Source organism: Hippoglossus hippoglossus, chromosome 1, assembly GCF_009819705.1.
Source record: "Hippoglossus hippoglossus isolate fHipHip1 chromosome 1, fHipHip1.pri, whole genome shotgun sequence".
NCBI classification, from domain to species: Eukaryota; Metazoa; Chordata; class Actinopteri; order Pleuronectiformes; family Pleuronectidae; genus Hippoglossus; species Hippoglossus hippoglossus.
In genome coordinates this window covers 9278174-9291619 of record NC_047151.1, presented here as the reverse complement: position 1 = coordinate 9291619, position 13446 = coordinate 9278174, and the positions used below count along the sequence as shown (strand labels likewise).

At 41.7% G+C, this 13446-nt stretch overlaps 3 protein-coding genes across 5 annotated transcripts; 1 reads left to right on the top strand and 2 right to left on the bottom strand.

The window, feature by feature from the left end:
- Positions 1-140: 140 nt before the first annotated feature.
- On the top strand, positions 141-5044 carry LOC117768780. Of its 3 annotated transcripts, none has more exons than XM_034597122.1 (10): positions 141-254; positions 780-790; positions 878-920; positions 1329-1420; positions 1495-2300; positions 2437-2582; positions 2619-2962; positions 3656-3789; positions 4054-4158; positions 4605-5044. In XM_034597122.1, exons 2-10 carry the CDS (start codon positions 785-787, stop codon positions 4681-4683), a joined length of 1755 nt encoding a protein of 584 aa, XP_034453013.1. In that variant the 5' UTR covers positions 141-254; positions 780-784; the 3' UTR covers positions 4684-5044. The 3 variants fall into 3 exon arrangements, with proteins under 3 accessions (XP_034453013.1, XP_034453023.1, XP_034453003.1); XM_034597112.1 differs by having other exon boundaries at positions 154-254; positions 780-786; positions 2619-2974; XM_034597132.1 differs by lacking the exons at positions 3656-3789; positions 4054-4158; positions 4605-5044 and adding an exon at positions 3136-3221 and having other exon boundaries at positions 2619-3022.
- A 156-nt stretch (positions 5045-5200) lies between these two features.
- Positions 5201-7048, bottom strand: nanos3 (nanos homolog 3). The gene is made up of 2 exons (XM_034597947.1): positions 5627-7048; positions 5201-5523 (listed from the first exon to the last, which is right to left on the bottom strand). The coding sequence occupies exon 1, from the start codon at positions 6324-6326 to the stop codon at positions 5643-5645; it is 684 nt and encodes a 227-aa protein (XP_034453838.1). The 5' UTR covers positions 6327-7048; the 3' UTR covers positions 5201-5523; positions 5627-5642.
- Positions 7049-8355: 1307 nt separating this feature from the next.
- On the bottom strand, positions 8356-12725 carry si:ch211-286b5.4 (afadin- and alpha-actinin-binding protein). The gene is made up of 13 exons (XM_034597298.1): positions 12618-12725; positions 12417-12468; positions 11791-11900; positions 11648-11716; positions 11451-11577; positions 11269-11347; positions 11057-11177; positions 10379-10541; positions 10167-10270; positions 9913-10074; positions 9675-9789; positions 9407-9575; positions 8356-8537 (listed from the first exon to the last, which is right to left on the bottom strand). Exons 2-13 carry the CDS (start codon positions 12466-12468, stop codon positions 8441-8443), a joined length of 1368 nt encoding a protein of 455 aa, XP_034453189.1. The 5' UTR covers positions 12618-12725; the 3' UTR covers positions 8356-8440.
- Between the last annotated feature and the right edge of the window lie 721 nt (positions 12726-13446).

Genomic DNA, 13446 nt, shown 5'->3' with positions numbered 1-13446 from the left:
GGCAAGCTGTGGAATTCACTTCCTATATTCCGTCTCCAGTGGCAACGCACGTCGCGCTTTACGGCTAGACGACACACACTCCCGCCACTGACGTAAACCCCGACGTAACGCTGCGCCTCTGAGGTCCAGGTGAGTAATTGTGGGAAAACTACAAAATAGAAGTGCACTTCTGTCCAACACTTTCCGAAGAGTTATTAAATCAGCGTCAATTCATTGTTTGAAGAACAGCAAGTCCACACCTGCAGCATCATCGAGTAAGTGTGTTTTCCTTTTATGTGAGCTAATAATAGAATACATAAATATATTCACTCCAATTATTCGATAGTTAGCTTTAAGCTAAACATTAGCCATACCAGTGGGGGAAAGTGTTTTAGGTCGCTATATATCACATTTTCCATAGTCTTATATTTTACCTTTGACTCTTGCACTGTTTTCACTCTTTTTAAATACTGAAATACATTTGAGGTTTTAAATAATATCTGGTCCGGTGTCAGAGGCAAGAGAATAATCACTGGGCAAGGGAATTAAGTACAAAAAATATATAATGCTTTATTAGAAGTAAAAATTCCTTAAAACTCTAAATATCTGTGTTGTTAATATCTCCATTAGCACAAACGTCGTAACAGTGTCAGCTTTGTAGTAGTTCTGGTGGCTACACTTTCATCTCACTGCAGTGAACTTATTCTTGACTCATTTTGACATTTTGTTATTCTTATGCTGTTGTGTTTGACTGTTTTCGGTGATACTGGATCCATAAATTTCCCTCGGGATCAACAAAGTATGTATGTATGTATGTATGTATCTATCATCTATCTATCTATCTATCTATCTATCTATCTAAACATTTATTAAATTACCTTCTTTTGGGGCATTTTAGGAAGAGGAGATGGCCAAAGGGAAAGGGAAGACTAACAGCAGTGGTAAAATATTTTTTTTCTCAAATAATATGGATCTTCAATCAACTCACCAAATTACTAAATTTGTGTGTGTTCCAGGTATTACTCGTGTTGTTGTGATGACCTAAATCTGTTTACACAGTCACATTATGAGGACTTATCTTCCTTATGGGGACTGAAAGCTTGTCCCCGGACTTGTGTTTTTAAGGTGAAGACATGTTTTAGGGTTAAGTTTAGGTTAAGGTTAGGTTAGGGGTTAGGGTTAGGCAAGTAGTAATTATGGGTAAGGTAAAGGAAATCAATGTAAGTATATGTTAGACAGTCACAACTGAATGTGTGAGTGCGTGTGTTGTTTAGATTGAGAGTGAAGCCTCTACAATGATTCCCCATCCCAGTCGTTGAGTAACAATGAGTTGGTCCTTCTGTATCAAGGCAGCACAGCTCAATTAAGGTCAAGGAAGCGGGAACGATCAAGAGATGAAATCCCTCAGACTGATGATGTCCAGGCTCCTCTTAAACAACAGGTGATTTATGTGATTGAGATTGAACCATATTTCCATTGCATCAAGGCAACTTTTTGACAAATCATTCTTTTCAGGACACAGAAGAAGACAATACATCTGTCGTTGCTACACCACAGCTTCCTCAGTGCCTTCTGCAGGAATGTGCCATGATTACACATCAACAGGATCAGGCAGCCGAACAGCCCTGTCTCACCAAACAAGATGAATCCAAAGAGGATAACCTTGCAGGAAAACCAAATACGTGCTTGAAAGATGTGACGGTTAAAGCTTTTGAAGGGCAACAAGAGTCTGCTGTCACCACTGCTTCTGAGCTGGAAGGCTGTGGAGTCCATTCTAATTATGATACCAGCAAGAGTGAAATGGAGGAAGAATCTCCACAGAACAGTATCAGACCTCCATCTCCAACAGGCTCTGATCAACCCCAGGTCTTCTCGCCAACCTCGGAAGAGGGGGATGGATCCTGTGCAGCTACTTTGGAGAAGCAACTGGATTCCAAGGAAACCTCTCAGAGTGATCTAGAGAAAAACCACGAAACCAGCCAAGAAGATACATGCACCATGTGCATGGCTGATGTCAAGGAAATCACAAAGGAGGCAGCGGTGGGATTACGAGCCAAAAAAAAGCGAAGGATGGGCATGTGTGGCCTGACAGAGAAGGAGCGGAGTCATTTTTTACAGACACAGAAGCGTGAAAATGAGCAGGGCGGAGTGGAGGAAGTTGAGAGGAAGATTTGTAGTAATGCAGCTGACCCTGTGGCTCAGGATAGGATTATATCTTCACTCTTAGTTCCATCCTCACTTCTCTCCATCCCTGTCGATAGTATCGCAGAGCAGAACCCAGCAGAGACACTAAAGTCCAGTCGCTGTGGAGTGAACAACAGGTCAGCATCATGTTGGGAGGAATCCAAAATTCATTTTTAATTTAACTTCCAACCACAAATACTCTATTATAGTAACAGACGTAAATGTAATTTGTTGCTTCCTACTTGGATTATAACATTGCTTGTTAACACACAGGGCAGACACTGAAGTCCATGTCGCTGTCACAACCTCAGATGGGACCAGTGCTGTGTGTGACCCTGGCAGCTCGGAGGTAAAGAGCTGTGAGGCTGAGAGAGGCACGGAGCCTGGTCCAGAACAAACTGGTGAGCCAGAGTCAGGTCCACTCACAAAGGACAAAGTGTTGGAGCATTTGGTGAACCAGGAGCAGCAGGAACTCGAGGAAGGTACAACTGTGGTTACGACCGAAACACCTGAGAAGCAAAGTACAGACGGAGAAGATAAGTCGACAGAGGCAGGTGGTTGTGCTGCCATGGGTTCTTACATTAATCCAGCTGAAAATGAGGAAAGTGAGAAAAAGAAGGCGACTGCGGGTCTTCAGGTGCAAAGAGAGACCGAAACAAGTGATGAGGTAGAGGAAGAGATGATGGTTGATGCCAGTGATGGAATCGACGAAGAGGGAATCTCATCCACCGTCACTGGGCCTGGAGGGTTTAACTGTGGTTCTGTGGAGCTCAGTGAAGCTGCAGTGACGCCTCCTGGCAGGAAAGACAGTGTGAGTGGTGGGGAGGGGACAAACTAACACAAAAACTTGTTTAGTGAAGAATCCAGAGAACATGCTAAATGTTGGCTGGCTCAAGTCTTCTGATTGTGAGGGTTGGCTGTACTTAAAAACAAAAATCATATCCACTGTTGTTGGGACAAAACAACTAATCTGACAGCATTATGTTGGGCTCTCTTTGTTATGGAGGTCTTTTGACTTTTTCACAGATTTTCCAGATAATAATTCATGAATCTTGATTTTAAAAAAAAAAGCCATTTAGGGAAATTATATTTGTGGCTTGATTGAATTCAAGGCCACTATTGGGCCTTGGCAGAGGTATGCACTCCTCTGATTGCCATTATAGTCAGTAGTAGTATTTCGCACTAAATAACTTATTTAAGTGAATACATAAGATTAAAGCTCACATATACTGTATCGCTAGCTACTTGTGATTTACTGCACACAACAATCATTTTCATTATCAATTATTCTTTAGTCTGTAAGAAAAAAAGATTTTCTCATAATTGTCTGACATAGAGTAAACTATCAATTCATTCTAATTTATTAATTGTTCAGATAGTTGATCAGATAGTGGCTGCCTTAACAAAGAAAACAGATCAAACATACTGAAGGTTATTTTATTGGGTAACTTTTAACTCTCCAGTAATGGCTGATTTCTTTTGTTTCCCACAGCATGATCTTAAATATGAACTTGCTCCTCCTACTGTAACCACTGCCCACACTCGGACCAGGGACCCCACTGAGGTGTTTGCATCTGGATGCTTAGATTACGTGTCGGACTCGCAGCTCAACACTATTGTTCTAATGTAAGGAAGCAGGGAAGAGGGTTTAAATTCCACAAAGAACATCCAATCAACATGCAGTGATTTTAGATAAACATGTTTCATTTTATTACATTACCTCCGTTAAGGAGGTTATGTTAGTCTTTTATCTGGATAACACAAAAACTACTTAACTGTTTTTATTGATACTTTGGTGACGTTGGGGTTTGAACAAACTAAAAACTACAGTGCAGAATTGGTAACGAGACATTTTTTATCCATTCAACATTTTTCTTCACTTTCATCCAGTGATGAGGAGGTGAAGGAGAGGGAGAAGACGTTTGGTTCCTCAGACAATCCTGAAGACGCCACAGTCCTGATCTGTGGACTGATCAGGGAACTCTCCTCTCTAAAGTTAGTAACTGAAATTCTCCTTTTTTGTATTTGATCTATTTTCTTATTTTGTTGTTGTATTCAGTCCCTTTTTCTAACCTCTCTCTTCTTTCAAGAGACAAGCAGTTAAGTCCTGGCCACGGGATATTACGCTATGGCCAACTTTACTTACTTTAGTACAAAGGGAAATTTACTACTTTGCTTCAATACACTGGTCTACTTTAAAAGCAATGAACATATAGTGAAATAGTTTCAGGATGGATCTATGACTGACTGAGGCATTCTGGGGTTTTCTCACACTCTCCCCTCCTTACCTTTTTATAGTTTCCTTCTCTGACATTCACTCATCATCTACCCCTTGACATCTTCAGCCTCCCTGTGATTCAACCACTATTATCAAACTGAGTCTGGTAGTTCACTTCACAAAACTGAGTCACAGCATTTCTCCTCTTTTCATCTTCTTCTAGTCAGAAGGTCATGGCCACACATCGGGAGCTGGAGAACCTACAGCGCGGCAGTAAAGCTTCGAAAAGCTCCCTGCATTAAGGACTTCAATGAGGTACCTGAGCTTAGCTTTACCCCAGTGGTTCATGGGTAATGAAGGAACTTGTGCCCTGCTACAATCCTTTCAGATTTCCTTCTCACTGGCAGCTGGAATGTTCAGTTTATTGGCTGCAATGTTCTGGTTCTCCCCAAATAAAGCTTGTCATTGTTTTATTAAGTTACAAATCTGACTGTTATGTAAATGTAATATTTGGGATTATTCTTCCCTTCTTGGCTGTCAAACATTTTAAAAGAACAGAGAGTGATGACAAAGAATACAAACACAGATTTACTCACTTTAGATATGAATAACTTCTGGTATACAAGAATATTCACACAAAGATTAGCTATTATTTCACAAAGCCAGAAGTTTCTTTTAGAAAAGCCACACATACATAAATAATCAAAATAAAACAGGGTGCCTCAGGAACAGGTATTCACTCGCACACCTTAGAACAAGTCACTCATATTTTAAAAATGTTAAATACTGACATGGTCACATGATGTTTAAATGCTGTAGTAAAATTATTACCAATGATGACTGTAGGTCTGATAAAGCTATGATATTTGTGCATGGACAGGAAATGTGATGCTGGACATCAAATGGCCACGTTTTAAAATATATATATATAAAACAAACAAACATTTTCCTGAGAAACATGTTTCTTTTCTCCTCTCCTCCCAAACATGATATCTGGCAGTCGTTGTAGATATTAAGTACCTCACGAGATCCACCAACTTGTAAACAGACGCTTTTTGAAGTAGCGGGCACACAGAAGACCAGCCAGCTTCACAGAAGGCCTCAGTGTAAACGTGTCAAAGCATGCAAATAAAAACCAAAGCCTAAAAACACACAAAAGCAAAAAGCAAGACTAGTGCTATAAAAATATACATCACACATAAAAAAGGACTGTGGCCTCTGTGCAGTGGCTGGTTGTTGCTATACCTGCCACCTGCTGGCTTCAGCGTCTGGACTTGGCGTACACGGAGCTGTACGCGCTGTCCACCCGGGGACAGAAGCGCTTGGTGTGAGCTTTGGCCCCCGTGGCTCCGCAGAGAGGACACACGTACTGCCGAAGGTAAGGACACATGACTTCCCCGGCCAGGTTCTTCAGCCAGTGGGATCCATACACCACTTCGGACTCTCCATTGTGTTTGCAGAAGCTGCAGAACATGCGCTCAGGAGGAGGTGGAGGAGCCGCCGGGGGCTCGGGTGTCCTAGGGCGAGTCGTCCTCTTACGGTCTTTTGTCCCCCGGTGAGGTTTTGGCACTTGTTTGGGATCCACCACATCTGGTGCGTCAACACGAGCGGGGTTTGGTGCACGCAACACATCAGTTCGACTCCGATGAGCCGAGGAGTCTGGACGCGGAGACTCACCGCGGAGACCCGGCGCACAATCCGCCCCAAAGTTGCTGTGGCGCACCGCGTTAAGGCGCATGGACACCAGAGCCCTGCCACGATCACCGGGCTCCAGGTGCGAGGCTTTGGGGGCTGAGAGTGACGGCTGAGCCGCGCTGCTCCGTGCCAGGATGTCTCTGACGGTCTCCGACAGTCCCATGTAGTCTCGCCAGGGCTGGAAACTTCTGCTGTCCGACTCCATGAAGCGCGGCAGGTGGTGAAAGAGGCTCCAAACCACACCATTCATACTAGCTCCTGGTCGGTTGTTGTCCGGCAGATTGCCTCTCAGGGACACGCTCGACTTTTTGACTTTGTAATAACGTAAAGAGACAGACACGCGGCGCCAGGTCGTGAGTAACAACGTTTTGATTGGTAATTGAGCACAAGTGTTGGTACGCGGCTTCAACGTACCAGCAGCCAATCACAGGAGCTCATGCGCCAGGCGTGCACGGCCAATGGACCACTCGGTTTCCTCCAGAGGTTGAGGTGTTGTCACCCATCCCGCCTCCACGTGCTCAGTCACAAGCGGGTTAGGGTTAGGGTTTTTATTTATGAATAAATGTTTCTAATATTTAAGTCTCACTTAAATGTTTGGTTTAAGAAGATAAAGCAAGGTGTTCAACCTATAAATCTAAATGTAGACATGGACAACAATATTTGGACCACTCACCTTATTCAGAAAAAGACATTACTTTGATTAAGACGTGTATATGATTTTTACATCAGCACGTTACAGAGCATAGTCGTCTGAGGACGTCATTACTTTGTTGGTACCTGCTGCACATGTCGTCGATGTTGCAAAATGCTGTGAAAACTTCAATATGACGTTATAATGCGATCAAGACGTATAACTTCTACCTACCAACTACACAACGTCTGTCTTTCAGTCTGTATGTATGTGGAATGTAGATCTCGAGAACTGTTCAGTTAATCGGCTGCACACTTGGCATGTGTGTTGTAAATTGCCTGAAGAAAGTGCAGTGCTGATTTTGGTGCGATTTAGACATGACATGAGATGCGTTCAATAATAATACAATTTGAATAAACAGACGAACAGGGATCTGTAACAGTCAGTGGGGGAAGGGCAGTATTCTGTCTGCGGACCAGGTTGAACATGTCCTCCTTGACGTCCTTGGATAAACTACTGCAGTGGTCTGTAACTCGGTCAAACCGTGGGTCAAAATCTGCGCTAGATCATTTTGATCGTTTTTTCACCATATCGGACTGAGACACGCACACAGAGACAGACTGACCCTTGACGTGTGCTAACATCCGTCATGCAACAACATTCACAGAATCTCTTTCTGTTTAGTTATTCAAAGTAAAAGCACATTGTTTTGTTGCTGCAATGCTGTATAATATTCCGAATTACAGAGCTTTTAAACTGAAAAAGTGTGAACTTGGGTCTGAAGATTGTGTCAATTGCTAAACAGACCTGAAATAGTCAACATGCAAAGTATTCAATAATGAATTAAAACTTATAAGATGCACGCTTATGTAATGAAGCAGATTAAGTTTAATTTTATGAAAAACATTGACTATAGAATCTTCACTGCAGCTAAACCAGGTAGGATGATCACAAAGTTTTCTAACCTCACTCTGCACCATAGACTGTTTGTAAAAGCTCAGCACACAATGTCCAACACAGAAACAATAAAAAGTGACAGTATCTTGTAGAACTGTTTGAGGAGGACTCACTAATGACATGGAATAATTCTGAAGTAGCTCCTGAGCATTAACACAGGACAAGAGAACATCCTTTTCCAGTCCGACAGGTTCAGTCCTCATGTCTTGATTACATTTTATTGCTTATTCAGAATATTACGTAATTCGAATCAGCAAATGCTGTTTACATGGCGGTGTCTTATTCAAACTAATCTGGATACAGGATATTGGTTTCTATGTAAATAGTCAGTCAATCAATATCATACTATAATAATGACTATACAATACTATTGTATTCTGTTGTTTAGGGACCATTTTAGATAATAGATGCATGACGAGGCATAAACAGCTACTGTAAGAAAGCTCATTGTTCTGGCACTACTAGATAAAAAACAGACAAATTCCATTTTCTTTTGTTACTTTTTTTTATGTATTACTTACTTATGTATGTATATATTTTGGGATGTTTTGCCTTTGAAAGGAAAGACAAGCGTGAAACGAGGAGACTGACTGGGGGAAGACATGCAGAATTGGAACAGAATCTGCAGCCGTTACAGGAGGACACTATCCTCTGTTCAGTGCCCTGTCAAAATGAAAAATAAAGGAATAAATATATTCAGTATTTGTTTATTTTAAAAATACAAAATCAGGTACAATATACTTTTAAATGAAAATCACCTGTAGTGACAAAATGTATTAAAATGACCAGTCCAAGTGTGAAGCCTGTGGTGCGTCCACCATCTTTTCTGTGCCACAGTCCCATGTCTCTGATTGGGGATCAACCTCTATTGATCTGAAGGAGAAGAGGAGTTGGAGATGGAAAATTGACAACAGCATTCAAGTACGAAGATATAGCCAAAAGCTGGCCAGACAGAAAATTTCACTCAGGTGCAAATGGAGCCAAAAGTAAAACCTGAACTGTGAAATTCTATGGCGTTCTTATTGAAAACTGTCTCATGAGTGAACAGTAAAACATTAGTTTTAGTTTGTCAAACCATAGACTGTACAGTATATAAAGACAGACGACGCGTCTCCACTTGCTCCTACTATCCAGAAATGAAGCTGTCTTGTGCATTTGGAGTCTGCTGTAGTCACTGTTGAGTGGAGCTAGCAAGGTTCTGCCGATACACTTGCTCAACCAATCATGAGTCCGTCTCAGCAGTCAATCATGACATTTCACCGCGTTTTTAAATGGCATCAAATAACTTATTAAAATCAAACTTACCGGGAAAATAAACACTTAAACCGAGTCATAAGAACAATCTAAAATGACAGAACCCATCTTTGAGACAAATGTATTGGACGTGTAACTTGGACTTTTTAGTTTGGTCCATGTCCCATCCACTAACAATGAGGAGGCAGGTTTTATAATCTATGCTTTAGTCAATCAAGAGCAGTCAAGTCATCCATCTTTCTGTAAAGTCTATGGGTCAAACAAGACCATGCAAATGTGACTATTTCATATAATGTCTGTCTGTAGTAGTGCACTCTACCTTCTATATATTAGAACTTATAAATTATATTAAAAAAAGCTAAGAATATATAGAAGCTGTTTATGTTGTATCAGTGCCACATAGATAGTACTCATTGAAGTAACTTACAATACCTAATGATGGAGACTGGCTCCACAAAAACCTGCTACAAGATGGAGTCTTGACTGACCTGCAGTTGTATGATAGATTGAGGGCAGCGTAGAGCTCAGGAGTGCTGGGAGTTTGAACTCTGACTCTTCCCTGATATAACACAGAGAGAGCAGCTGTCCCAGAGCCCGCGGATGATGGAGTGATGGGAAGACAGCCAGATATACTGGTGGGCCTCAAACCTGAGAAATCTAGAGTCAAATATAAATGATTAGCTTAGATTTAAAAACATCGGCCCATTTAAACATCAGCCTCTTTCCATTCTACCCTTTTATTATGTGCATACTCACTGAGAGCAGTGCCATCTCTTCTCTTGCTGCTTGGTGCTCCTTTACCACAAAGAGATGAGTCGCACAAATACTGCTGCTTCATGAGAGAGGCCTTCTGTTGCTCAAAATCACGACGCTGTAGATAATGAAATAAAATAAAACAGCACAATCTCATTCATTTACTTCAAGGGCCTCCAACATGAGACAAAGTGATCCAAGCAGTCATACAACGGCAGCCTCTGGTTCAGATTCCTCTCACCTCATGGCTCAGTCGGATTGCGGCTTCAGTGAAGGACTGCCTCTCTCTTTCAAAAGTCCTCCTCTGATGATGGAGCTCGGCCCACCGCAGCTGGAGACGCTCCCACTCTTCCAAAAAGTACGAATCGGCCAGTTCAGAGGGGACAGGTGAGGCGAGGTTACCCTACAGACAGGAAGGAAGGAGTGTGTTACACAAGCAAACGTTCATATGAGAAGGTGTGTGTGTGTGTGTGTGTGTGTGTTAGAGCATTATACCTGCAGCATTTGCTGTTGTAATCTGACAAGCTGTTGACTCTCTCTCAGTTCAGTTCCTAGTTGAGCCAAGAGCTTGTCATGGTCAGTACCATCACCAGTGTGACCTATTCTCAAGAAAGCCCACAGATTGCCAAGTTTCTCAATCATTGGTCTGTTAAAAAGAATTCCTCATAAAAAGGATCACAAATCTTTTTTGTGAAGTGAGTGTTTACCTTCAGACTGGACGTCACCCAGTCTCCTCTGCACCTTCCTCCAACTCTGAACCACACCTCCTGTCACATGGTCACCAAGCGCCACCTCAGCTTCATACAATATTTTGTCGTCCTGTTGGCCCTCGTCCTCAACGTCCTCAACGTCCACTGAGTCTGACAGGGTCTTTGAAAGGTTACAGTGTTTTATAACATCTCTCAGGGAAACCCTACTTGAGTCAATAATAAATTGTCCTTTCAGTGGCTGTGTAAGAGCTTTTGATCCCTTCATGGTATTCCTCAGCAGTTGCTTGCTCAATTGTCATGGAATGCAAGTTTAAATTTCCATTTTTCTCAGCACTTCTCAGAACAGACTTCTCGTTCATGGAGGTTCAATGAATGAATATTTGAATGTTGGAGCACAACAACAGCTAAATAAATTGACCTCGTTTTTGGATTTTATCAAGTGCTTTAACCAAGTTCAAGAATTAATTGTATTTCCCAAACGTAAGGCCAAAAAGTCCGGAATTGCTCAGAAAAAAAGGACATTTACACATCCGTAGCTAAATGACAACTTGTGAGATATAACTGAAATCCCTGGACAGATATACTAAATAGACCTTGAAGTGCCCTTTTTAAAAGCCTTCTTCTCTGATAAATTCACATTGTGTTAAACCATCACCAGCCACGGTTTTCCCCTACCTGCTCCATGTTGACCCTGAGAGCATGAAGCAATGTGGTGAGGCTGTGGCGCAGCTTCATCGCCTCTCTGAGCTCTGCCTCTCTGCGCTCCAGCATCAGACGCAGTGCTGCCTCTTCCCGTCTTCAAGGTACAGAAAGCAAGTGATGAGGAGGAGGAGGTGGAGAAAGGGTGGCGAAGATCACATGTGGCAGGACAAGTGCAGACAACTTACTTTGCAGTAGACACAAAGGATTTGATTGGCTGTTCTCTTCTGCTGCGGCCTCCAGGGGGAAAATTTAACACCTCTATGGCTGCATAGAAAAATGTAGGATGGTCAATTGTGTGATTCTAATCAACGTTTGATATACAACATACATCTGGGTGTGTATTATTCTGTGTGTGAGTGGGTCTCACAGGGTCCTTTCTCCTTGTGTCTGACACTGAGCTGCTGTGACAGTCGCTCCTTCAGCCGGATGCTGTGCTGCTCCCGCCGCCTCAGCTCTGCCTCCAGTTGGCTACACCGCAGCTGCAGATGAGTGCACTGTCAAGCAGAAAAAGATGAGTGAGTTTGTATGCATGTGTGTGTGTGTATTAACATATTCTTATATTACCTTGGTGCGCTCACACCTCAGCATGTCCTGGAGCCTGGCCACATGCTCGTCCATCTCCTGCAGCTGCTCCTATAAGATATTTATAGGAGTGTGTTTTTTTCCTCCCTTGAAAACAGCAGCACTGATCTAGCTCATTCACTCACTCTGAGTGCGTCTCCCTGCTCCCCGTGCTCATCCCTGTCAGCACGCCAGGGGGCGCTGTGACAGAGCTCATTCAGAGGGTTGGGACTGGGATCTCTGAGCAGAAAGGAGTCTGTGGTAGACCGGAGCAGTAAGAAAAAGATGCTGTTAAGAGAGGGAATAGGAAGATGATGTGGCTAATATGAAAGTATGAATAGATTGTTTTGATTGTCTCCAGGTTTTGGGTCATGTATGTATATGTGAAGATGTTGTTAACCAAGGAGGTTATGTTTTTGTCTCAGTTTGTTTATCTGTTAGTGGGCAGGATTATGCAAAAACTACAGAACGGATTACCATGAAACTTGGTGGAAGGATGTGGTATGGCTCAGGGAAGGACCCGTTCAATTTCGATGCAGATATGGATCAGGGGGCGGATCCAGAAGTTTTTTTCCCACTTTCTTTACCATCGTTTGTAAACATTTTTGTCTATTTCTCAGAGAATAATTCATGCATTTTGATGAAAAAACAATCAGACATGTTTAGGGGACTGATATTTATGTATGTGTGTAATTTTGTGCAGATCCACATGAAAATCCTCTTGTGAATTTAAGTGAGTGAGGTATGCACTCTGCCAAGTGTCAGTAGTTACCTGAATACGCCGGATGTCCTTTGACGCTCCTCTGAACAAAACTGGAAGTCATCTGGAAGCCATTTTCACATATTATTAGCAAAGGGACAGTTTATAGTCATGCAAATCGAACTGGTGTTCACCACATGAGAATCAACACAGGAGCAATGCAAACAAGTTTGTGCTTGTATGTTGTTTGAATAGTTTAAATGACAAACTTACTGTATAGTAACAATGGATCAGTCCACGTGTGTGTTTCTGATCCTCACCTGAACTTCCTCACACAGATGCTTCCTCTTTTACTTCCAGGTGATGACACTTCCACTAATCACCACTGACAATAGGCTTGAAGAGGAAGCTTCAGGATTTAAAATGAATCAACTGAACTTCCAACTGAACTTTTTTTACTTTATCCAAACTCAGGTTTGGATTATTAACTACCACTCCTATAAGGTGGTTTCTGAAGGTGTTGTGGGCTAAATAAAAAAAAAATCTCTCTATCCGCAATTCATTACATTCTGTAAAAGGCCTACAGCTTGTATTTATATTAAATCTTGGACTTTATTTCTTTATTTCTTTGTAATTATTATTATCAACTATATATGTTTTACCGAGTCTTTCATTGCTGTCTTATTATCTATGTTCTTTGTTTTTCTTGTAAATAAAATTTCATTTAAAGTTTAAAAACAAATCCATGATGGAGGAGTGGATGAAATAATCCCAGAGACACACCCAGACCTGGGTCTAAAGCTGTTTTAGTTATACATCAGCATTTTTCAAATCCTCTCTAATTGTCAGCGTTTGATGTCTCCTGTCAAGTGAATCTCAGTTAGCTGCTGTTGGAAAATTTAAGAGCATAAATGGAGCAAATACATTTCCAACACCTCTAGTTTTTTGTCACAATCAATGTCAATGAATCAGTTTTGATATTAAATGTTTATATAGGAAACTACTGACTTTATACTGAATAAGACATTCATTTGATTATGGTTTACATGAGTTGTTAATAGAATATTCCATTCATATTCCTGTTTATATTTTACAGAACAAA